The 23,688-nt window shown below is 42.2% G+C and overlaps 2 protein-coding genes across 3 annotated transcripts; both read right to left on the bottom strand.

Moving 5' to 3' along the window:
- On the bottom strand, positions 1-12,187 carry GSTe4 (glutathione S-transferase epsilon 4). Of its 2 annotated transcripts, XM_089728751.1 has the most exons (5): positions 12,062-12,187; positions 10,381-10,533; positions 9,450-9,508; positions 8,673-8,814; positions 6,988-7,576 (listed from the first exon to the last, which is right to left on the bottom strand). In XM_089728751.1, the coding sequence occupies exons 2-5, from the start codon at positions 10,522-10,524 to the stop codon at positions 7,238-7,240; spliced, it is 684 nt and encodes a 227-aa protein (XP_089584877.1). In that variant the 5' UTR covers positions 10,525-10,533; positions 12,062-12,187; the 3' UTR covers positions 6,988-7,237. The 2 variants fall into 2 exon arrangements, with proteins under 2 accessions (XP_089584876.1, XP_089584877.1); XM_089728750.1 differs by lacking the exons at positions 6,988-7,576; positions 8,673-8,814; positions 9,450-9,508; positions 10,381-10,533; positions 12,062-12,187 and adding exons at positions 1-186; positions 342-3,527.
- Positions 12,188-14,021: 1,834 nt separating this feature from the next.
- Positions 14,022-19,408, bottom strand: GSTe5 (glutathione S-transferase epsilon 5). The gene is made up of 6 exons (XM_089728752.1): positions 19,295-19,408; positions 17,225-17,377; positions 16,777-16,835; positions 15,806-15,947; positions 14,543-14,733; positions 14,022-14,144 (listed from the first exon to the last, which is right to left on the bottom strand). Exons 2-6 carry the CDS (start codon positions 17,366-17,368, stop codon positions 14,030-14,032), a joined length of 651 nt encoding a protein of 216 aa, XP_089584878.1. The 5' UTR covers positions 17,369-17,377; positions 19,295-19,408; the 3' UTR covers positions 14,022-14,029.
- Positions 19,409-23,688: the final 4,280 nt, after the last annotated feature.

The following is a 23,688-nucleotide window of genomic DNA, read 5'->3' on the forward strand; positions in this document are numbered from 1 at the left end:
TTCGGATTTGATTAAAAATTATATTTGGGTATAATACTACAAAATTTGAACTTGCATTTGCAATATACTTAATTGCCGATTTTATTTTTGAATATTTCTATGAATTTCTTCAAGCCTGGTTCGTTGGCTTTCTTGTAAAATTCTTGTTCAGAACAGCGTTGTAGCCATGAAATTATTTTTGGGTACCTAGACAGAAGACAATATTTTTTAGCATTAATGGTAAAATAAAGTTTCATTATTAGCCTTTTTGATAACTACCAAAAAATCTCTAATTGGCCTGAGTTGATTTCATCAATGCATAAGTATCTAAGTTGAGAGATCTTTTAGGTATAAATACTCACTTCTTTTTGTCTTCTTCTTCGGGGTCGTCGTACTCCCTTACGGGGGCACGGAGCGGGCCTCGGGGTAAACCCCACTACCCGGGCAGACGCTCCCTGCCACATAGGGCAGGGGTGAAATGGATGCAAGACTGGATTGGGGGGGGGCTGTTCGCAGCGCGCTTCGGCACACTCACATCGACAAAAATACATACATATATTTAATACGACGGGCTTGATGATGCAGGAGGAGTGGTGCCCGCGGACGACGCACCCCGGCGCCGGCTGCTGTCCTCTGCTTCCTAATGCAATTTTTTTTTTTTTTTTTTTTTTTTTTTTTTTTTTTTTTTTTTTTTTTTTTTTTTTTTTTTTTTTTTTTTTTTATTTATATCTATTTTTACTACCTATTATATATTTTTACTATCTAACTACAACTAACTACAACTAAACTAAAGCTAACTAAACTACTATATACAACAGGGACAACAGTCAGCAACCGTGGGGCCCGCCACCGGCCCCATGCCGCGGCCCCACCTCTACAAACCAGAGGAGGAGCCGCGGCACTAGTTTGGCGCTCACCCGTTCTGGGCTCCCCAAAAGGAGAAGACCATCGCGGGGAGGGACCGATATGAAACACTCCCCAGACGGGGGAGTGGTCCACCCAACGGGGGTGGAAAATGGGTCCCCATAGGGGGGCACCCCAACGATGTGGGGGGAAGTGAAGAGTGTGGACAGCTCAGTCCCATGGGGGCACTCATTATGAGCACTCCCATATCACTCCGGTTAAGCCGACTATCTTACCATAGCCGGGGGTTCAAGTAGCTCCCTTGGTAGCGCCCGACCATCAGGTGGTCTGGCGTGCAAGGGAGCTATATTGTGGAGGTGCTCGTGGGGTCCACCGTCAGCCCGCTCGTAAAGATTACGAGCTAGCCTCCGGATGAACTCCTCGAGCGACTCCACATCCAGATCCCGGGCGATTACGTCATTTCTGACGTAACGCCCTGCTCCGACTATCGTGCGAAGAGCCAGATTTTGCTGGACCTGTAACCTCGCCCGCATACCCTGCGGGATGAGGTGATACCAGGCCTCAGCTGCGTACGTGATACGGGAACGGACATACGTCTTATAAATGCCGAGCTTAGTCCTGACCGGCAACCTGGAGGCCAACACCGGCCGGAGGAGGAATCTCGCACAGCGAGCGGCCGCCAACGCCTTATTGGCGTGGGCGGTCATCCTCAAACTCCGGTCGATATCGACCCCCAAGTACCGGACGCTGGATCTAAACTCGACATTAGCGCCACGGAGACTGAGCTGTCCCGGGACGACTGTTGTGCGGACCGGACCGAAGAGGATAGCCGCAGTCTTCCCCACGTTGACCGCGACCCTCCATCGGTCCAGCCACTGGGGCAGTAAGTCCAAAAGCCTCTGCATCCTCAGAATGGCCGCAGAGGGGACGTTGGATGACGAGAAGTAGGCGCTGTCGTCGGCAAACAGCGCCAACTTCACGTCTACTTCCCACGCTTGGAGGTTACCCTCGAGCGTGGGAATGTCGTTGGTGTAGAGAGCGTAGAGGAATGGAGCCAGGACGCTTCCCTGAGGAACTCCGGCCGTGACTGGGCGCACCGACGACTTGGCGCCCTCGACCGCGACAAAGAAGGATCTTCCCTCCAGGTACGACCCCAGCAGTCGCACGTAGGCGTGCTGGAGGTCCGTGTTCTGCACCAGCTTGTGGATCAGTCCCGCATGCCAGACACGGTCGAAGGCTTTCTCGATATCGAGAAAGACTGCGGCCGTGTACTGGCGCGCGTTGGACCGATCCGCCAAGTGGTGCATGACGCGGACCAATTGCAGCGTTGTCGAGTGACCGCTGCGAAACCCGAACTGCTCGGGTCTGGGAAGGATGTGCGGCGACACCCTTCTCAGCAGCAGCCTCTCGAACAACTTGCCCACATGCGACAGCAAGGTGATCGGACGATAACTGGAGGGATTTCTCCTATCCTTGCCGGGTTTGGGCAAGGCGATAACCTTGCCCAATTTCCAAATTCCCGGGAAGTGTCCTGTGGACAGAATGGAATTGAACAGCCGTGTCATATATGACACGACCGTTTCAGGGAAGTGGAAGAATGCGAGGGAGGGAATACCGTCCTCACCCGGCGCCTTGCGCCTCTTCATCCGCTTGATGGAGAGGCGCAATTCACTGGGAGTGATGAAAACATCATCTCCCAACGGAGGCACCGGGGAGGAGAGTAGGTTCGCTACGCTCTCTTCCACCGATTGGTGGAATGCGGCCTCTGAGGGTGCAGAGTCATTCGGAACGAACTGCCGCTCCAGCATTGCGGCCAGGACATCGGCGCGGGCCTGAGCCGAGAAGCATCGGTTGCCCCTCTCGTCCACGAGTGGACAAGTCGGGGCAGGCCGATTTGAGAGCTGGCGGCAAAGTCGGTGGAGGGACACAGAAGAGGGGTCCTCACGGGCCTCCTCAATCCGTTCCTCCCACGCGTAGCCCCGGAAGGAGCTAATCTTCGCCGCCAACTCCGCTTCCAACTCATTAAGCTCGCGCTTGATCCTGGGACAACGAGTTGTCGCCCAGAGCCTCCTCAGGCCCCTCTTCCGGCGAATGATCGCCTTCAGATGGGCCGGGAGTCTACCTCTGGGCCCGCCGCTGGGCACAAGAGTCGTCGCCTGGTCGATCGCTCCCCTGATGGAGTCGACAAGGCGGACTGCCGCATCGTCGACCCCATCAGGGGTATTGGGGTCCTGAATCACGGGAAGGTCGACTAGTCGTCTCTTAAAGAGCTCCCAGTCGACCTTCGGTCGTAGGGGCGAAGTCGCAACCCGGGTAAGCCCCATTCCCAGTGTCACCAGGATAGGGAGATGGGGAGTACCCAGGTCGTACAGTGCCTCGATCGTTACGGGGCACCGTAGCCCCTTATGAACACACACGTCCAGCACATCGGGCTGGTATCGCGCGGCGGTAGGGACGTGCGTGGGTTCATCAGGGCCGACCACAGAGTAGTCGCCCCTATCGGCATCTTCTAACAGCCGCCTGCCCACTGCTGTGTTAAGTCGGGAGCCCCACGCGACGTGCTTCGCGTTGAGGTCCCCGACCAGCAGAGCTGGGCGGCTGTCGTAATTCAGGGCCCGTCTTATATCCTCAGGGTGAAACTCAGGCCCCGGGGGTCTATACGCGGCATAAATCCGCATATCCCCCCCGAGGTGTGTACCCTCACACCGACCGATCGTGTCGATGAGAAGGACAGCAAATCCAACTGATCATGCACCACGTCCCGCCTGACGAGGGCCGCAGTGCCCCTGAACGGCCGCCCGGCAGGGGTAAGCTCGTCACGTCGGTACATGAAACAGTTGGGAATCCTGAACTCAACCTGAGGACTTAACATGGTCTCCCCCAGCAGTAAAACCTCAGGGTTGTACTCCCGGGCGAGGACCAATAGCTCGTTTTTACGGGATCTTATCCCGTCGGGGTTCCAATAGATGACGCGAAGCTCTTGGCTAGCCATTGAGCCTCGCTATCAGCTGGTAGAACCCCGACAGGATAGCCCCGACAGGGCTAGCGCCCGAGGCGATCTCGCGGATCACTCCGGAGATCACCTCGGCCAAGTTCTCCCAGAGCGCCAGCAGCCATGCAGCAAAGCCGGCAGGCTGGGAGGCCTGTCGACCGCTGCGGCGCTCGCGCTGAGGGCGGGGGGGGGGGGGGGCTGAGATGTGCCCGAGATGGCTGGTTGGGCCTGAGGCAGTGGGGTCGTTTCCGATTGTGAGATCGGTTGCGAAGTTGGGTCGATTGGGGGGTTAACGTCCACCTCCATTGTTGTCGAGATCGCGGGAGCCGGTGCAGCAGGAGCACTCACCACTGCATCCCGTTGAGCTTTCTTTTTTTGTTTTTTTTTTATTTTTTTAAGCCGATTTTTATTGGTTTTCGGACCTGGTACTTGTAGGGCTTGTGTTCCAGCACGGGCTGGGGCGCTGCTTTCGGAGTGGGGCGGTCTGATTGCAGCTCGTGAACCACGTGGGGTAGGAATAGGTATACCCCGCCGCGGAGCGTTGGCCTCTGCCATCAGCGTTGCCGCTGATGGATTGGCCTCCACTGACACGGCAGGGGGGATGGGTAAGGACAGGGGAGGGGGCTGGGGCTGGGAGGATTTCCCTTTCCCTTTCCCCTTCCCCTTCGGAATGGGAGCTACAGCAGGAAGAGCTGTGTTCCCGGGTCGAGGCACCGTTGGCGCAGGAGGAGGGACGGTTACTCCCATCATCCTGGCCTTCTTGCGGTAGACCGGACACCGCCTATCAACGGCGGCGTGGTCCTTCCCGCAATTGGCGCAGGAGAATGGGCCGTCCCTCGGCCTCGGGCAGTCCGCTACGACGTGCTCCCCGGCACATCGAACACAACGGACCGCTCGGTGACAATTGTGGGAGGCGTGCCCGAAGGCCTGGCAGCGATGGCACTGCGCAGGCCCGCGGGTTGGTCGCCATCCCTCAACTGTCACCCCCGGCAAGTACAGCAGTTCGTTGACTGCGTACAGGCGGGCGAGGTCGTCCTTCGAGAGGTGGTCCAAGGCTACGTGAAACACGCAGCCCGGGCGCCCTCTCTGGGACCTGATGCACCTGGCGTGACGAGCCGGGAACCCCAGCTCCTTCAGGGCATCGGTTATTTCTGCCGCGTCAGTATCGGCAGGGAGGCCCCGGACAGCCACCTTGGTCGGAATCTCCCCTGTCAGGGCATAGCAGTACCATTTAATGGTACTATCCCTGGCAGAGGCCTCCGACAGGTAGGCCTGGACCGCCCTGTATTCCTCTACCGACGTCGGCAGGAATCTAAAGCCGGCGCCGAAGGGTCGCACCGAGGGGGCGCGACCGAGGCGCTCCCTAATGGCCGCCATGTGGCGGGACCAATTAGGGAGGGCCTCCACCATTATTGGCGGATGTCGGCGCAGCTCCTCTTGGGCACGACCCTTCGGCCTCGGGGGAGGGACATGAGAGGATTGGGATGTCCTCTGGGTGGAAGGAATACTCGGCCTAGCTGCCATGGCAGCATAGGAGGTAGAGGGAGTGGGGTTAGGCATAGGGGCGTGACGTGGTCTGGTGGACTCGAGGTCCATGTACCTGGTGGAGTCCAGGTTACCCGCCGTGCCGCTTAGGGCGGGGGCACCTCGGGTAGAGTCCACCGGGATTGGGGATAAAGTTGGGGAAGGAGAGTGAGGAGGGGTTCTCAATTGCCTAGGAGCAATCCCTGTCCTGGCGGGTGCTCTAGGCTTGGGAACGGGTTGGACTGGGATTGGACTCCCAGAGGGGGAAGTGGATCTTGACGAGGAAGGAGTGATAGACTCGGTAGAGGAGTGATCCGTGGACGTGGTCACGCTCTCTTCTCCCTCCGACCTGGAGGAAGGGCCTATACGCGGGCGTTTGTCTTGGTCACCCGATGAGCCTCGGTCAGACTCGGACCTGGCCTTCTTCCGCGGCCGAGAGGGTCCGGAGGGATCGGTCGACGAAGGAAAGGTACTTTCCACCGGTCCGATCCTCGGGAACCCCTTGGCCGCAGCCGAAGACCCGGACGAACTATCCAACCGAGGACCCATCGGGGCCATACGGACTGCAGGTGTTGGTGTAGGACGCAATTCGGGCATCGCCTGACGTCCCATTTGGGACGGGCCGGGTGTGCTGATATTAGGGGGTGAATTCCCCCTCGACATGACTTAGCCGACTTAAGTTTGGTCACAGCTAGAGTCGGTACATTCGTACTACTAATTACAGGTTACAGCAGACGACTGACCCAGCTTTCATGTTGGGAGTACCCAACACAACTATTGTAAAAATAAATGAATGAACTATAACTACTAATTGATAATAATAAACTAATTGGACAATTAAAAAGGAATGCAAAGAAAAAATTTAAATTAATAATTAAGAATTTACTTACAATTAGGCCCGAAGCACACCGCAGGCATCCGCCGTGACCGGTTGGCCAAGTGTACGTAATTAAATAATAAACAGAATAATTAAAATGAAAACAGTGAAACAAACTTACCCTCAGGGGGTCCAGCTCGATCGACGTATAATATACTAAATTTAAACTATTGGATGACTACTACTATAAATATAAAACTAGTAATAACATAAGAATCAGAAGAAAGAGCTAGAATTCCACCCCAACTTAAAATAAGATGGGGATAGAATACCAGCACTAAGAATTAATTAAATTATATACTACAGCAAATACTCAACCGGCAACGACGGGAAAGCCCGCAATATGTCCCGTGGCAATCGAAAGAGAATATAAAACTCAAAAGGACAGACAAAAATGCTTAAAATTTAATGACTAAACTGAACTACAATAGAAATGATCACTTATGAAAGTGGGACGGCCGCCAGTATGTAATCAGGCACAATTTGAAATTTAAAAAGGAAATAAAAATATTAAGGTTATGAAGGGTATATCTAAATTTACGACTAATTATTTGTACATAAATTGCCGCAGTGGCGCTAGTAGGTAGTTGAATTAACTACCCTCTGAAACTAATTACTAATAAATAAATGAATTAAATTAAAGCTTAGGTTAATTGTATAAAGAATAAGGAATTAAAATTAGGATATAAAATTAAACTATAACAATGAATCAATAACTATATAAGAACAATAAACTATTTAACCTAAGACGGAACTAACTAAGTACTGGTTTCCCGACGCTGCCGTGATCCACCACCATAATCGGCTTACGCGGGTTTGGTAACAGCCCCTCCTAACCCCGAAGGGTAGGGGAGGACTGGGAACGGACACAGCTGGCCAGACTCGAAGGCGCTAACGTAACTCGGTTTTTATTCTTAGAATAAAATGAGTACGCAGCTTTTCCAGGCTGATCGACAACTACCCGCAATTAACCAATGTTAGGAAAGAAAGTGTCGAACAACTCACCTGGTCCCGGGTCCTGCGTTACGTTGCTCGGAACGTCTCCGCGCCGACACAACACCGCTAGATTCGCAACACACACGCTTTGGGCACACACTATCCGCACAGCACAACACAGTAGGGGCCTCGTAGCACTGGTGTCCCGGGCATGCCTTTTTGTCAATAGGGACAATTACGTTCATGGAACTGATTGTGGATACACAGCAGATATCGGCTAATGTAACTTGGTCTCCGGCTAGCCAATCGGAAGTCAGGAATTTTTCAACGAATTCGTAGGCTGCCTCCATTTTTTCTAGATTTTCTTGTTTAAAGCTCTTTTCATTGTTGTATAATACCGGTTCCTTTAAATAGAAATTATCATTCGTGAATTTCGGACAACAATTTGAATTCGAACAAGGAATAAATGTCCTATTGCAAACTAATGGCAAAATTTGTCAGCTTAGAATTAAATTTTGGATAGATTCATATTTCGTAACGTGTGAATGTGAATTTGATTTGAAAAAGTTGAGGTCTTTCAATTAGACTTTAAAAAAAGCTCTGATTAGATGATTTAATAGTCAGAGGAAATTAAACTTTAACAAGTTCTAAAAGTTTGTTATTTTATTTGAACATAGAGATAAATACCACTAAAGAAAAATCTATTCAGTAGATGTAAATAATAAATTTCAACGCCAGCACAGGCATTCCTTGACACAAGTACACCTGGTGTCTTGATCCTTTAGCCCTCAACGGCTTCGGAGATTTTCTTTTATCATAGGCTTTGGGGAAAATATTTTCGTAATAAGCGGGAAGCGTTCTTCTCCTGTTATAGCTTTTTTTATTTATTTTCAACAATATCAGCTGAGCTTATGTCCTTGCTATTCGTGGCAATCTGTCAGCTTTGCTTATAGATATTGGTGTAATTAAGCCGAGGGTACAGATTAAGTCACAGGTTTGTAAGTTTTACTGGTGGTAGGACCTCGTGTGAGTCTGCGCGCTGTCTATTTCTGCCGTGAAGCAGTAATGCATTTCGGTTTGAAGGGTGGGGCAGCCGTTGTAACTATACTTGAGACCTTACAACTTCTATCTCAAGGTGGATGGCGCATTTACGCTGTAGATGTCTATGGGCTCCAGTAACCACTTGACACCAGGTGGGCTATGGTGAGGTCGTTCACACATCTAAGCTATAAAAAAAAAAACTAAAAATGTTCGAAAAAAGGATGCGTATGTGGTAAATTTAGAATTAAATTACATTGTAACAATTATAACAATTATTAAATTACAAGTGAAAAAATTTAATATTATTAATAAATAAATGCCTTTTAAATTTGTCTTTCATAGTGCGCGGCCGCATTGGCATTAATTAATTTAGAAGCTCCAAATTTAGTGTGATATAGTATCTAACCATAATCGCTCAATCCTGAAGGTTCGATTGTATTTCAATTTTTGCTTACTTACAGCAGTGGCTCGTAATATGGCGAAGAGCACTCCGGTATCAAAATGTAACCTCTGATCAACAATGGCTCTTTGTTTAGGTTCTTTAGGATATAATGTGTCATTTTTAGCATATCTGTTCACCAAATATGTGACTATGGCGTGGCTGAAATAAATATCAAAACGTTTCAATAGGTAGGTACTAGGCCTTGCTGTAGGTAGGTCACGCGTTATAGTAGGTCGCGTGTTATAGTAGGTCAAGTGCTGTGGTAGGTCCCGTGTTATAGTGGGACACGTGTTATAGTAGGTCGAGTGTCATAGTCTTCAACGGCCTCAAGTGCCTCTTGTCATGTACCAGTAACACTCATACAGAATGGTACACTAACACTTTAATTAATATAAATGTATTAACTGCGACCAGAAATTGACAGGTAGGAGGAGCGGTACAAAAATTAGGGGTGTTAACACCAAGGAAGCTATAAATATTATGAAGATACTGAACCACCTTCATCATGTCATGATAGAGAGACCGTATATAATACAAATTTGTCGATAGACAATAATGTAATCTCTATCTATCTAGATAATATGTATTATCTCAATAAGTCTATCGTATAATAAAGAACACAAGATATTTGACAGATAACCTTGCATAGTTTCAAATAACATTCGGACCATTGATCTACTGAGCAATTTCACCCGCTCGATAGAAGATTTTGTTGTTCACCCGAAAACTCTATGTTCGATAATGGCTAACGCAACAAAATATTTTTTTTTTCATTTGTACATGCCGTGACTTACCTGTCCCATATTATGAAATCTCCGTCTATTAACGTGGGAACAGTGTGTTGCGGATTCATCTGTATTAAAATTTGCAATTGTATTTCCGTAAATAAGTAAAGTTCCATTAATTTTACCACTTTTAGGGTTTGGCTTTTTTGTAGTTCTTCTTCTTGCTTTTATCACGCTATGCGGGGTCGCACCATGTCCTTTTCCATTCAACTCAATATACGTCATCTCTGAACTCACACTTCTCTTTCGTATATCCCATTTCACACAGTCTATGTACTTTTTTTAACGTTAAGGAAAATTACTTAAATGTTTCATATTCAGCGGTACCAATGATAGTCTCCCGGAAACCGGAAACATGCTTATGATGATATAATTTAAAGTTCTTGGTAGCAGAATCCAATCTTTAAATCGCAGAGTGCTGGCAGTTACGAAAGAACATACTAACACACTTTTATAAATTAGAATTAGTTACGTGGATGTTTTAGATTTTTTTTTATCAAATCACAGTTTTGTTCTTTTTGTTTTACTTCACGAAACTAACAGACATTTTTTTTTACTTTTTTTAAGACACCTATTGTCACTGCTGTCTATGTATATGTTTTCTTTTCTTTTGATAAGGAGTTTCTATATATAGATATAGAAAGTTTCTATATATTGAAAGCAACTCCAATATATGAGACATTAAAATGACGTCCAGATTTGGAATTCCATTTAAAATAGTTAACTCAGGGCTACGGCAACCGCCTACGATGACATCGTCAATAAATTACGCGAGGCGGAAGAATGGATGCACTGTGCTTTGTCTTCTTCAATGACGATCAGCTTTCAACAGGATAGAAAGGGACAAAATACGATGAAGATTAGACATGTCACTTCTATAGCTTAGTTCTTTTTTTATTATATTAGCAATGGTTGACATAACACTGGTTTTGCTACTAGCCCTCAGAAATTCTTCTTTAAGATGCTCCCTTTCTGGCAGATTCACTTCAATGAGTTCCACATCATAAATTCCGAGCTCGTGAAGTACCATCTGAACTGATCTGCAAGGAGGACTTGTGTCCTTTTTGTACAGGATGAACACCATAGTCGGAACCTGGATTGGTGAAAATATGAAAATTAGTGGTAATTGCGATTTCGAAGATCAGTTTTTAGTGTTGAGCATCATAATGTTATACAATTAAAAAAAAAAAAAAACCTCTTGTGGGGCCTACTTATTTCTTAATCCTAAGGGAGATCTCGCCCTGATAAAGAAAATATTTTCTATAATCGTATCATCTTCAGTTCTTTATGGCTCTGCCAGGTGACCGGTGGCGCCTGCTTAACAGCTCGGAGAACAAGAGTCAAGCCGTTGCCCGTGAGGGCGAGTGCCCATGCTTGACACGTGATCCTATCGGGACCGGGTGCCATGCACTTTGCCCATATCGCTTGCAAGGCCAACTCGAACTCCGTCTGGGAGACAGACATACTTAAGCTCTCCGCCTTCAGCAACCTGCGTCGTCACCATCGCGAAAAATGTTTGTGGAGACGAAGGCCAGACAAACGACAGCAGGCTGGGGGAATGAAGGGCGAACTGGTAACGGTCTGTAGAGCAGCCCCTACGGCTCAGGGTCGATCGAAGCAAGTAGGTCGGCTCAGGCGACCTCCTTTGCCTGCCCGATGCCACGTGCAGGACTCACACCGCCGTCTTGTACACCTCGCATAGGTGGTTCTCGTCGGGATTTAACGTCGACACCGCTGATACGCGTGACGACTAACGTCGCACTACCGGCGAGAGCTGGTCTATGGGTAACCTTAGACCGGCCCTCGGTCAGAGAAGCTGGAGCGGATGGAAGCCATGCCTCCAGTCTCGCAAAGTGAGCGTCGAAAATCGTCCCGATGGTTCGCGTAATATGTTGGAGATGCAGGTCGTCCTCTTCCTCTTTGGTATTAAGGGGATCACAATTTTAATATTACTAGTGGTCGCACAGTGGTCTAAATTCGACCATAATTAATTCTAAATTATAAACTTGAACATGTTATGGATATATTGTCATATTTCTATAATTATCATTTCTATAATAATCATTGTTCTTTAATCACACACTTTCGCCAAGGCTACATTCTAGACTTAATATTATTATTAATGACAAAAATTATTAATCTATTTTCAATTTGACCACAGACTTAAACAATAAAGAAAAGAGTATAAATGCGTGTGTGTCAAATACACGGTAGTGTGTGTAATGTTTTTTAATTGATTTAATGTATAATATATTTTATGCATATTTTTTTAAATAATCAGCCATCTACACTTCTCTTCTATATTCTCTATAAGTGTGGAAAATTTCAAATTCCTCCGTACGCGCAATTTTTTTAAAAGGTTTTGCTTCACCGTATTAATATATAGATAAAATTCTGACAAACACGTCTTTTATTCAGGAAATAGCAAATTATATTCGTCTCTTCAACGACTGCTCCTTTTATATTCAAATTATAATTTAGAACGTCCTTGCCAATAACTATTGTTTCGCCAAATAAAATTTGGGATCAATTACAGAAACGTGGTTTAAATTATCACCATAATTATGATAGATTTTCACACGAAAAGAAAATTCACACGCAAAAAAGACTATAAAACTTACGAGACTGTTGTCTTCTTTCGTTACGGTCTGACTGTTTGAAATAAAAGCAAATTGATTACGAATGGAAATGTCAGCGTAAAGTGGACGTAATCGGTAAGGAGTATTGCATAACCGCTACGTATAAAGACCGCAAAGTTTTAGTCGGAAAAAATGGCTGATAAGCCCGTGCTCGCCCACCTGTTCTATCCTGGTGAAACTGGAAAAGTCTCTGGGACACTAATGATACTTCCTATAAAAAAAAATCGTAAAGAATTCCCGGACACTTTCTTTCGTCTGGGACGGCTTAGAACTATAGCCCGGTCATCGTCCTCGTTGAACCCGTCGCTTGCGACGAAGGGCTCGACGAGTAAATTAACCCACAGACACAGCCCACTGAGTTTCTCGCCGGATCTTCTCAGTGGGTTGCGTTTCCCATCTGGTGGTAGATTCTGCGAAGCACGGCTCTTGCTAGGGTTCGTCTTAGCAACGTCGTCAGGTTTGAGCCCCGTGAGCTCACCTACTAGTTAACGTTACGCTGAAATAGCCGCTCAAGGCTATCAGCTTAGGTAGAAAAAAAAAAAGCGAACTATAGCTCCACTGAAATCTCCCGTCATTTCACCCGGGCGTTCGACTTTGTTTGAACATTTTGCCGGTAGAACACGGAAATTTTCATAGCACTTTGTCTGCTAGCCGGTGTACTGATCATAAAGCGTATTCTGACAATGCAAAGTCGTCTTTCTGCTGGATGCAATCATGGGTATAAGTAATCGCTAGCTATTATTTCTATTCGTCATTGAAATACACCTTAAGAAATATTGAGAGACAGAAAATACCGGTTCTCGTGCTCAAAACGGAATAGTAATGTTGTTGTTTTGAATGCATATTATATTATTTTAAACTTGTTTCTATTATTATCGACCTTGAGATTACTAGAGAGATACAGCCAAGCTACGCTGTGACCGTCTTCAAAATTACCTAGAATATACATTTTTGTTGAAACAGCTCGAGAGCTTTGTGTATTTTTTTTTATTGCTTAGATGGTTGGACGAACTCACGGTCCATCTGCTTTTAAGTGGTTAGATAGCTCATAGACATCAGAAACGTAAATACCGCCACCCACCTTGAACATGTGTTCTGAGTCTCAACTTTTATAGTACAACGGCTGTCACACCCTTCAAGCCGAAACCCATCACCGCTTCACAGCGGAAATGGGCAGGTTGGTGGGCATTTACTTTATCGATGTCTCTGAGCTCCGCTAATCACTTAACAACCGACGGACGGTGAAGCCGTCTACCTATCTAGGCAGTCAAAAACATTAAAAAATAAATAATAGTTTAAACAACCAACAAAATACGCTTTTATAGAAAATCCAACTAAAAAATAGATAGTAAATTTTAATAAATTTGAATTAAAAATAGTGTAAGAAAAAATGATTTTATTGAAAAAAAAGCGTGAGGTGCTTTTCAGGATATTATCAAAATAGCCCTTCTACTCATATCTGTTCATAAAATATTTATAACTACTGATACTGTGCACCCCACGCTTTTTCTTACATTATTTTAATTAAAAGCGTATTCTGTAGTTTTTTTAAACTATTACTTATTTTTCATTTTTTAGTTCAATTCCGATTTTTCCAATTTTTTTTTCATTTTTGTTTAAATATTGAATCTTCATCGGTCCCTAATAAGTATACCAAATTTCGAGTTCATCCGACGTTTTGAAGGGAGTCAAAATCATGTTCAAAGATTCCGTTACATACTAACATACATACGTCTGAAGCTAATAAAAGCGTATTAAAAACATATTTAATAATTTATTAATTATACGAGTATAGACTAACTGAAAAGAAAGAGGAGAGAGTAAGAGGACCAACTGAATTTTATGTTTCGCAGGGATGTTCCTAATGTTTAATTGTATTTTTGCTCGTTCTTGTAAAAGACCAAATATCTGTACAGGAAAACCAAAAAATAAAACGATCCACTTGATAATTTAGGAGGTTTTATTTTTGAATATCTCTCGGAATTGCAGAAGTCCTGGCTCGTTGGCTTTTTTGTAGATCGGCAGTTGAGCGGAACGGTCTAACCACGAAGCTAATTTAGGAAATCTGAAAATAAAAAGAAAAAGCCGTTGCTGTAATTAAAGAGACGTTTTTTTTTTTCTTATATGGGTGGACGAGCTCAAAGCCCACCTGGTTTTAAGTGGTTACTGGAGCCTATAGACATCTACAACGTAAATGCGCCACCCACCTTGAGATATAAGTTCTAAGACCTCAAGTATAGTTACAACGGCTGCCCCACCCTTCAAAACGAAACGCATTACTGCTTTACAGCAGAAATAGGCAGGGTGATGGTACCTACCCGTGCGGACTCACAAGAGGTTCTACCACCCCAGTAAATAGTAGTAGTAAACACCAGTAGTGATAATTAGTTAGTGGAGGCTATAGATACTAGTGTGAGCCACAATACGAATCGAATACAGTTGATATTAAAGAGCAAAACTTACAAGCTTCCGTCAATTGGAACCATCTCGTTCAACGTGCTGATGGAAGTAACGCAGCAAATGTCGGCCAAGGAGAACTCATCACCGGCAATCCAATCTGAAGAGAGAATCTTCTCTGTGAAGTCATAGGCCGATTTGATCTTAGCCAAGTTCTCTGGTCGTATTTCTTTCTCGCCGCGGAAGATAATCAATTCCTAGAAGCAGAATAAAGTTCTCTCTGAGAAAGCAAGTCTTTTGCGATGCTTTCTGTTTTTATCGCTAATCTTTTATGAGGAGATTTTTTTTTCAACCTATGCTGATAGCCTTGAGAGGCTATTTCAGCTTCACCCTAACGTTTGTAGGTGAGCTCACGGGGTTCAAGCCGGAGAGTTGCTAACACTGACCCTAGCAAGAGCAGTGCTTCGCAGAACCTACCACCGGATCGGAAACGCGACCCACTGAGAAGATCCGGCGAGAAACTCACTGAGCTTTGTCTATGGGGTGAGGAGAATGATGTGAGTAAATTAGCCTTGGAGAACACTACAGAAACCGTAAATGGATTTGATCACCAAAAAATAATGCTCTTTTAACATTCAAAGTTATAGTTTAGGAATATTCTAGCTAAAGAATCTTATGGTGTAGTTTATTTATTTTAAGCAAAGCGTTTGTTTTTCCTCTTTTTGCTATAACTTATTTCATTGACACGTTAGTTGTATAATGAAAAGACCAAAAAATAGTCTATGTACCAACGGACGAACCAAGGATTGAATAATGTTTTTAATTACTAATGTTCGTGTGTAAAAGGACTATTAAACTTTATATACATATGACAATATATTATGTTATATGTTTTAAAATTCTAAAACAAATTCGAAATGTTATTGCCAAAAAATTGTTCTATTACCAAATGCCAAATCTATTGTTGCATTGCAAAGAATACTTTGTATACAGTCTTGGGTAAAGTCGAGTATTCCTGATATTTTAAATAGTGCTATTGTATTAAGAGTCATTAGATCCAACTCACCAGTACCCATAATACTATATGTTTTCTTATTCGAGTAAGAAAACCGAATCTTAAAAACTCTGCTTTTCTACCATTTCTTTTTTTTAATTATTGCCCTTATAGGCAGACGAGCATACGGTCCACTTGATGGTGAGTGGTTACCGTCGCCCATGGACGTCAGCAATGCCAGGGGCAGATCCAAGCAACTGCCTATCGTAGATCCTATCCATAATAATCCAAAATACATCCTGTCCAAGACATAATAAGTTGAAGGAGATAATTACGGCAACACCACGTAGAGCAGGAAACAGTATACCGCTATCAAAGTGCAAACGCTGGTCGATTAACGCTCTTTTCTTGGGCTCGTTTGGGTAGAGAGAGTCATCAGCTCCGTATACGCTGATCAAATAACTGGATATAGCGTGGCTGAAAAAGTCATCAAAACGATCATCGATATTTTCTGGCAGATCAGGAAAAGATTAAAGACCATCACATCTTTCGTCAACTAGATGAAATTGATATGCCCTCACTAAAACCTTTTAAAGAAATAGTGGGTTTCCAGAGACCATTTCATCCTCTCACTTTCATGCTCTAAAATGAGCTCCTCACGACGGTTCTTCGTCAACTCATTTCATGTCATAATATGAGCTCATGTCTCTTTGTAATTTTGGCCTTCAATTATTTGTGGAAGTCCAGAGAAGGTTTAAAAGATCGATAAATATGAAAATGCTCGGAATGAAATAAAAATAACAATTTTGTTCTTCCTTTGATGTGTCCCCCGTCGGATGCGTTCCATTTGTTTGTTTTAAGTTTATTTTATACAAATGTTTAGGTCTTTTATTTATCGATTGAGGCACTGCGAAGTCTGCTGGGTCAGCTAGTAAAAAAATAAATAAAAACTGAAGACCATATTATTATAGTTAATCTAACACAGTGACTGGTATGGTGGCAGTTACTCAGTTAACATTATTTACTTATTTATTGTATTAGTTCTTTTATTTATTTAAATTTTATATTAGTAGTTGACAATTTTAATTATTTTTATTTGGTTTCATTTTTGTTTGTTTTTGTTTTTAGTCATTCTGATAAATTATAATTTTAATTTTATTGTATTTTGATTTAGATGTTATGTAATTGTATGTGACATTTTATGGGCTTAAGTTGCCTGAAATAAACGCATTTCATTTCATTAATTTCATAGCCGTACTTCTTTGGTTATAAATACATGAAAAAATGTGAATGAAATTATAGCTACCTGTCCCAAATCAAGAAATCGTCGTCTTTCAACAAAGGAATTGTATGTTGCGGGTTCATCTGAAACAAATGAGCGTAACCAAATTAGTATATAGTATAGGAAAGGTATCGTGTACCTCCATAGAGGACTGGTAATTGCGTCAGCGCCAATAAATCCAGATGTTTTGGCGATTGCAGCCATAACCCAAGCTAATTAAAAGTTAGTGAATCCAATCGCGTGCAAAGACTTCAAGCTAAGATTTTCTTTTGAGCGAAAATACACACGAGAAAGCATGTACACTGTAATGTATTCGCAAAAATATTGACTAGAGTCGAGTCTCTAACCTCTAGTATATTAGAGTCTAAATCGACAAGGCAATGATAAGTAAAATCTGATTTATTCCAATCATAACAGTCCAAAATTTAATGTTTATTACTTGGAATACGGAATGGATTTTGTCATGTGGTACCTTTAGAAATTCCTCTTTCAAATGCGATCCTTCAAGAAGGTTCACATCGACGTACTCCACGTCCCTTATCTTTAAAGCTTCAATCACCATGTAGACGGAACGCACGGGCGGACTGGCGTCCAACTTATAGAGAGTAAGCACCATTTTATGTCTCTGTGAAAAAAAAAGTTTTGACGGCTATTTTTACTTAGATTTTTTATATACTTTAATCAATTAAAATTTCAGAGTATGCACTCTTCATAAAATATTATGTAGTGTGTAAATAGCTTCACGATGGGAGTGCGTGAACTTGGGCAATAGCTTAAATCAATGTAAAACTTGTGACTGACTGGTGGTCTTCAAATATTCAATGACCAACTAAAATATCTTGAGAGCGTCTTACTGCAGAAGTTCACATTATTAGATGGTTCACATTATTAGAAGTTCATATTGCTTAGATGGGTAGACGAGCTCACCACCGACCTGACGTTAAAAGGTTACTGGAGCTCATAGACATCCACAACGTAAATGCGCCACCCACCTTGATATATGAGTTCTAAAGTCTCAGTATAGTTACAACGGCTGCCCCACCCTTCAAACCAAAACGCATTACTGCCTCACGGCTGAAAATAGGCAAGGTGGTGGTACCTACACGTGCGGACTCACAAGAGGTCCTCCCACCAATTAATTACAATTAAGTACAATTTTTAATAAATGTAATGCGATTATAATAATATGTGTTATGAGTATTTTGTAAATTGACACTGAAGCCTGTACAATACCCTATTGCCGTCACCGAAGGTAGACCCTCCAATATCAGTTCTTTGTTATGCAGATTGGCGGTTTCCCGATTTAGAATTGGACCGATCCTGTGTCTTACCGGGGATTTCATTAAAAGCGACTAAGGAACTTCTTCTGGCTACGATTTTATGACAAGGATAGAATTCCCAAGGAGTATTGACGTCAGGCAGGTGACCCGTCGCAAAACTCATGCAAAATCCTACTGCAGCGTCATAAAAGGATATATTGCACCGGCCCTACATTATGTGGAACAAGGGCAAGATGAAGAAAAAGAAAATATTTATTGTGTGTAAAAAACAAAAGTTTGAAAAATAAAAGGTTTTATGGAGCTCACGAGGGATGCATTAGATGAATGCACAATCTTCTGTACTTAAGTTCCCTTGAAAATGAGAAAGAGCGAAAGACTGGTGCATCCAAGTTTATAGCATTAATATCACAATACATACATACCGACGGAGGAAAGCGAAATTGCCGTAACCTAAAAAACTCAACTTTACACCAGAGCCTTATATAATATACTAAACGACCCGCCCTCGCTTCGCTTCGGAAACTGTAATTTATTATTGATTTCTCCACTATTTAATGGATGTTATTATACATATAAACCTTCCTCTTCAATCACTCTATCTATTAAAAAAAACCGCATCAAAATCCGTTGCGTAGTTTTAAAGATTTAAGCATACATAGCGATATAGGGACAGAGAAAGCGACTTTGTTTTATACTATGTAGTGATATAATATTATATGGTACAAAGTGATTTAGCCTAAAACGCAAGTTGGACGTTACCGCTTTCTACCGTCGATACGCTTTAATTGGGTGGCAATGAAGGAATAGCATTTGTCAGAATATTTTTTGTCTAAACTACTATAAGCCCTCGTTTTTTTCTTCTTGATTCGGTTAGCCGTTATTCCAATGAAATTGACTTCTTTAATTGGCCTTAATGCAAAATTTCTATTTTTTTTATCTATATTGATAAATATCAGCACGTTTGCATCACATCTAAAGAATTTGACTCTCGGTACACAGGTAGAATACATTTGTAAAAAGACATTAACGGTGAGGGAATAACATGACCCAAGGTAAATTAGCTTTCCCGCACACGGGTTGTAGCTTCTCGTTCAGATTGCAAACACACAAATAAGATGAGCTTGAAACAACAAATTTGTCGCGATTTCTGTCGCGGGAAGAGGCTTTAAATATAAAAATCGATAGGCCGATTTTTTCGCAAAAAATATTTAGAAAGAAATAAAGAAAAAATACTATTATAATCTTCTTTCTACTTCACTAACCTTTCACTTTGTAACACGACCACACGGTAGAGACTCAACAACTTGTTTGGAGGCGACGTCTTAACCAGTATCGAATGTTACAAAACATTATCATCGGTGATCTAGTAAAATACTTGGATGTGGTATTTTATCGCTAGAGATAAATATTATTACTGTTTTTTTTTTTATGTTATCTAACATAATTGATTTGTGTGTATGTGCAAAGTAAAGGTGTGATTGTAGGATTTAAAAACAAATTGAATTATTTTTTCAGATATTGCCTACTTAATTTAAGTAATATTATTAATATAACTAGTGGTCGCCAGGTAGTCGAAATTCGACTATAATTAATAGAAATTATAAGTTTGTACATTATTATGATTCTATTTTCAAAGACTATTTTTTTTTTTTTTTATTGCTTAGATTGGTGGACGAGCTCACAGCCCACCTGATGTTAAGTGGTTACTGGAGCCCATAGACATCCACAACGTAAATGCGCCACCCACCTTGAGATACAAGTTCTAAGGTCTCAAGTATAGTAACGACGGCTGCCCCACCCTTCAAACCGAAACGCATTACTGCTTCACGGCAGAAATAGGCAGGGTGGTGATACCCACCCGCGCGGACTCACAAGAGGTCCTACCACCAGTAATTACGCAAATTATAATTTTGCGGGTTTCATTTTTATTACACGATGTTATTCCTTCACCGTGGAAGTCAATCGTGAACATTTGTTGAGTACGTATTTCATTTGAAAAATTGGTACCCGCCTGCGGGATTCGAACACCGGTGCATCGCTCAACACGAATGCACCGGACGTCTTATCCGTTAGGCCACGACGACTACTAAATTATATTTAATTATATAATTACTTACTTATAATTACTTATATAATTACTTATATACACAATATTAAAATATTTAATTAAAATAGCTGTAATCCACTCATCTCAGCACGAATTAAACTAAAGCAGATCAACAAAAAGCAAGCAAAAGCAAAACAAAAAAATGAAAGAAACAAATAGGTTCTTTAGTTGTTCAAAAATAATTAATTATTTTATTCTTGAACAGAATTAGTGAACCGGCAAATTACGACCAACAAAAGATAAACTTCAAGGTATTATAAAAGTCTATAGCTCTTATAGGTTACTGTTAGACTTTTATTGTTTTGTGGATTGTTAAAAACTTTTACTTTTTCTTTACGTGAAATGGGAAAATGAGGCTATCGCTCAAAGCCAATATATATTCAATTAATAGCACTAAATGTTATTGTTTCGTGGAAATTTATTATTAGTTTGTTTGTCAAAAGTATTCCAACAGCAAGCAAACCCCATCACAGTAATACAAGGATTTTCTTAAAAAACAATGTAACGTGGCTTGTAAATAACCTCACTGCGGGAGGAAATTTTGTATTAGAATAGGTCACGGAGCGCAGATGATAATATGACGTACGTATTAGAGGTTAAAGTATGAAATTGCCGATTTGTGCTGAAAAATTGAAATTGCTTTTTTTCTTCATTTAACATATTTTTTTAAATATGGCGGCGCAGAAAATAAGGAAAAAGAACTTAAATTAAAGTAAAAACTTGTGATTGACCCGTGGGGTCCAGTTCATACTCCAACGCAAGTTCCCCTGAGGGTTTTTTAATTGCGAGACACTTATTTAAAGTAAGGCAGGCGTAACAACGATATCTATTACTCAGATGAGAGACGCCATTATATTATATTATTAGCGTTCACGCATTGCGCTACAAAGGGTATAGGGGCTATTGCGAAAATTGAGATTTGGACCTTTTATTTTAGAATGTGTGGATAGAATTCATTTTAGTATTATGAATCATATCGGCCACCCAATCTGCAATCTGGACGTAATGCGATGATTAAAGAATAAAAAAGGCCAGTTCCATCTTTTTTTGTTGCTTAGATGGGTGGATGAGCTCACAGCCCACCTAGTGTTAAGTGGTTACTGGAGCCCATAGACATCTACAACGTAAATGCGCCACCCACCTTGAGATATAGGTTCTAAGGTCTCAAGTATAGTTACAACGGCTGCCCCACCCTTCGAACCGAAACGCATTACTGCTTCACGGCAGAAATAGGCAGGGTGGTGGTACCTACCCGTGCGGACTCACAAGAGGTCCTACCATCAGCAAAATTTCATCGTTTCTTCTCGATTTTCCATTCTATAGTACAAATTACCTTTTAATCGGCTTTTGACGTGATATAATCCACATTACTAGTTTAAATGCGATACCGCTCAGTCGATCATCATTGATTTAAATACTAATTAAATTTAAAATCCAAAAATAACAGAGAAATGTAAAGCTATTAAAGAACTGACATATTTCAAAACTCGGAAAAACTCTTCGACCCGTTAGACCTCTTGAAGAGAAAAGAATACGAAATAAAAACCTTTGTGGAGTCGGGGAAAGTTTTGCGGAAGATAACAAATTTATTTGAAGCGTGGGATTTCTTTATCTGCCTGCGGTGGGTAGTTACAAACGAGGAAATAGTAACCGTACTCTGAATTTTATCTTTGGTTATAAAAGAATTAGAGTTGAACACATGTCGATGTGCGATTTATGAACTTGCTTGTGGTTCGGTGGCGCCTTTATTGTACTGTATGGGTTTTGAAATGCGTATGGATATGACAATATAATTGCTATCACCAAACTTGATACATGATGTGTCAAAATTGTATTAGAGCAAGAGCTCGCAATCACCTTTCAAACCGGCACAAATGATTTGGCAGTAGAAATGGCAGAATATTGGTACTCATAGAGTCGAAAGTTTACCATAGATACAAATCCAGCATAGTGATAGACTACCACACACACATTCACGCACACGCGCGTACACACCCACTCACATTCACGGACACGCGCACACACACACTCGCAGACACACAACACGCGAGAGATGTTTATTTTTTGTAAGCTATAAGTCAATGGAAATACCTTCGCGAGGTGAAGTTTTAAGCGATCACATCGCTTGATATATTTGAATTATCAAGACGGAATATGAGTAGATGATGATAATCAAAACTCGTCGATGATCTGGTATGTACTAATTACGCTTTTTAAGTTGGTAAGACCAATGATGACGTCACCTCATCCGATTAAACCTTGCGATGCGGAGAACTTGGAATGAAAGTTTGTTGCTATATGATTTCCACAATTATTGTTTTCGTGTCCAATAAAGGCTCCATTTTATTCACCCTATTAGTAAATTTTATTATAACATTTTAAAAAAACCCTCATCATTATCATAATGATTTTCTTGCTTAATGTTAATTTGTAGAAACTAGGAAAATGCCACATCCACTAGAATTATTGTTTATTTAATCTGTGTAGAACTATTTGAGCTGAATACTTTAGTGGTAATGCATGGAAGTTGTGTACTTGTCAAGAGACTTATAATTTAAAGTTGTTTTAGAAAATTGCAATAGAAAAACTGTTTTTTTTTATATTAATTTGAATGCTCTCGGCTTTGTAGCTCGTCAATTTCATTAGATTGGTTGCAGATTTTTTATAATTAAGATGGTTGGATTTTTAATACCTGACTACCTGAATTGATTTTGGATCGGTTTTAATTTTCGGCTTAATAATCGGTTAATAAATAATCGGTTTTAACGGCCGTCTGGTGTAGTGGTAAGTGACATGGTCACTACACGAGGGGGTCGCGGGTTCGAATCCCGCCAAGGGAAGATATTTGTAAGATAAATATAAAATGTCTTTTCCAGGGTTATGGATGTATATTAAATATATGTATGTGTATAATAAAAAAAATCTTACAATTATATCCGTTATCTGGTACCTGTAACACAAGTTCTTTACGAACTTATCACGGGACCAGTTAACGTGGCGTGATTGTAAAAAAAAAATTAAAATAATTGACTATTTGTATATATATTAATGTTAGTGTGAAATGTGTTGGCTTCAAAGATAAGATATCGGGTGCAGTATTGAGCAATGGAACTATCGACAATCAAGTGTTGTTCAGTTCAGTTATTTGTGTTTCTAATGAAATGTTTATGTAACGTGTGTTCACAAGTGACTTCGACGATGAAGGAATATCTTGTTGGTATCAACGCAGATTTATAAATATAAGTAGCCGCTGGTAAGGTGCTATGAGCCCAAACAGAATTGGTACCACCATCTTGCCTGTTTCTGCCGCGTTTTTATTTTATTTTTTGTTATTGCATATATGGGTTGACGAGCTCACAACCCAGCTGGTGTTTCGTGGCTACCGGAGCCCGTAGACACCTAAGACGTAAATGCCGCCACCCACTTTGAGATATGAGTTCTAAGGTCTCAGTATAGTTACAACGGCTGCCTCACCCTTCGAAATGGAAAGCCATTAGTGCTTCATGACAGAAATAGGCAGAGTGGTGGTACCTACCCGTGCGGGCTCAA

Source organism: Bombyx mandarina, chromosome 07, assembly GCF_030267445.1.
Source record: "Bombyx mandarina strain Sakado chromosome 07, ASM3026744v2".
Classification (NCBI taxonomy): Eukaryota; Metazoa; Arthropoda; class Insecta; order Lepidoptera; family Bombycidae; genus Bombyx; species Bombyx mandarina.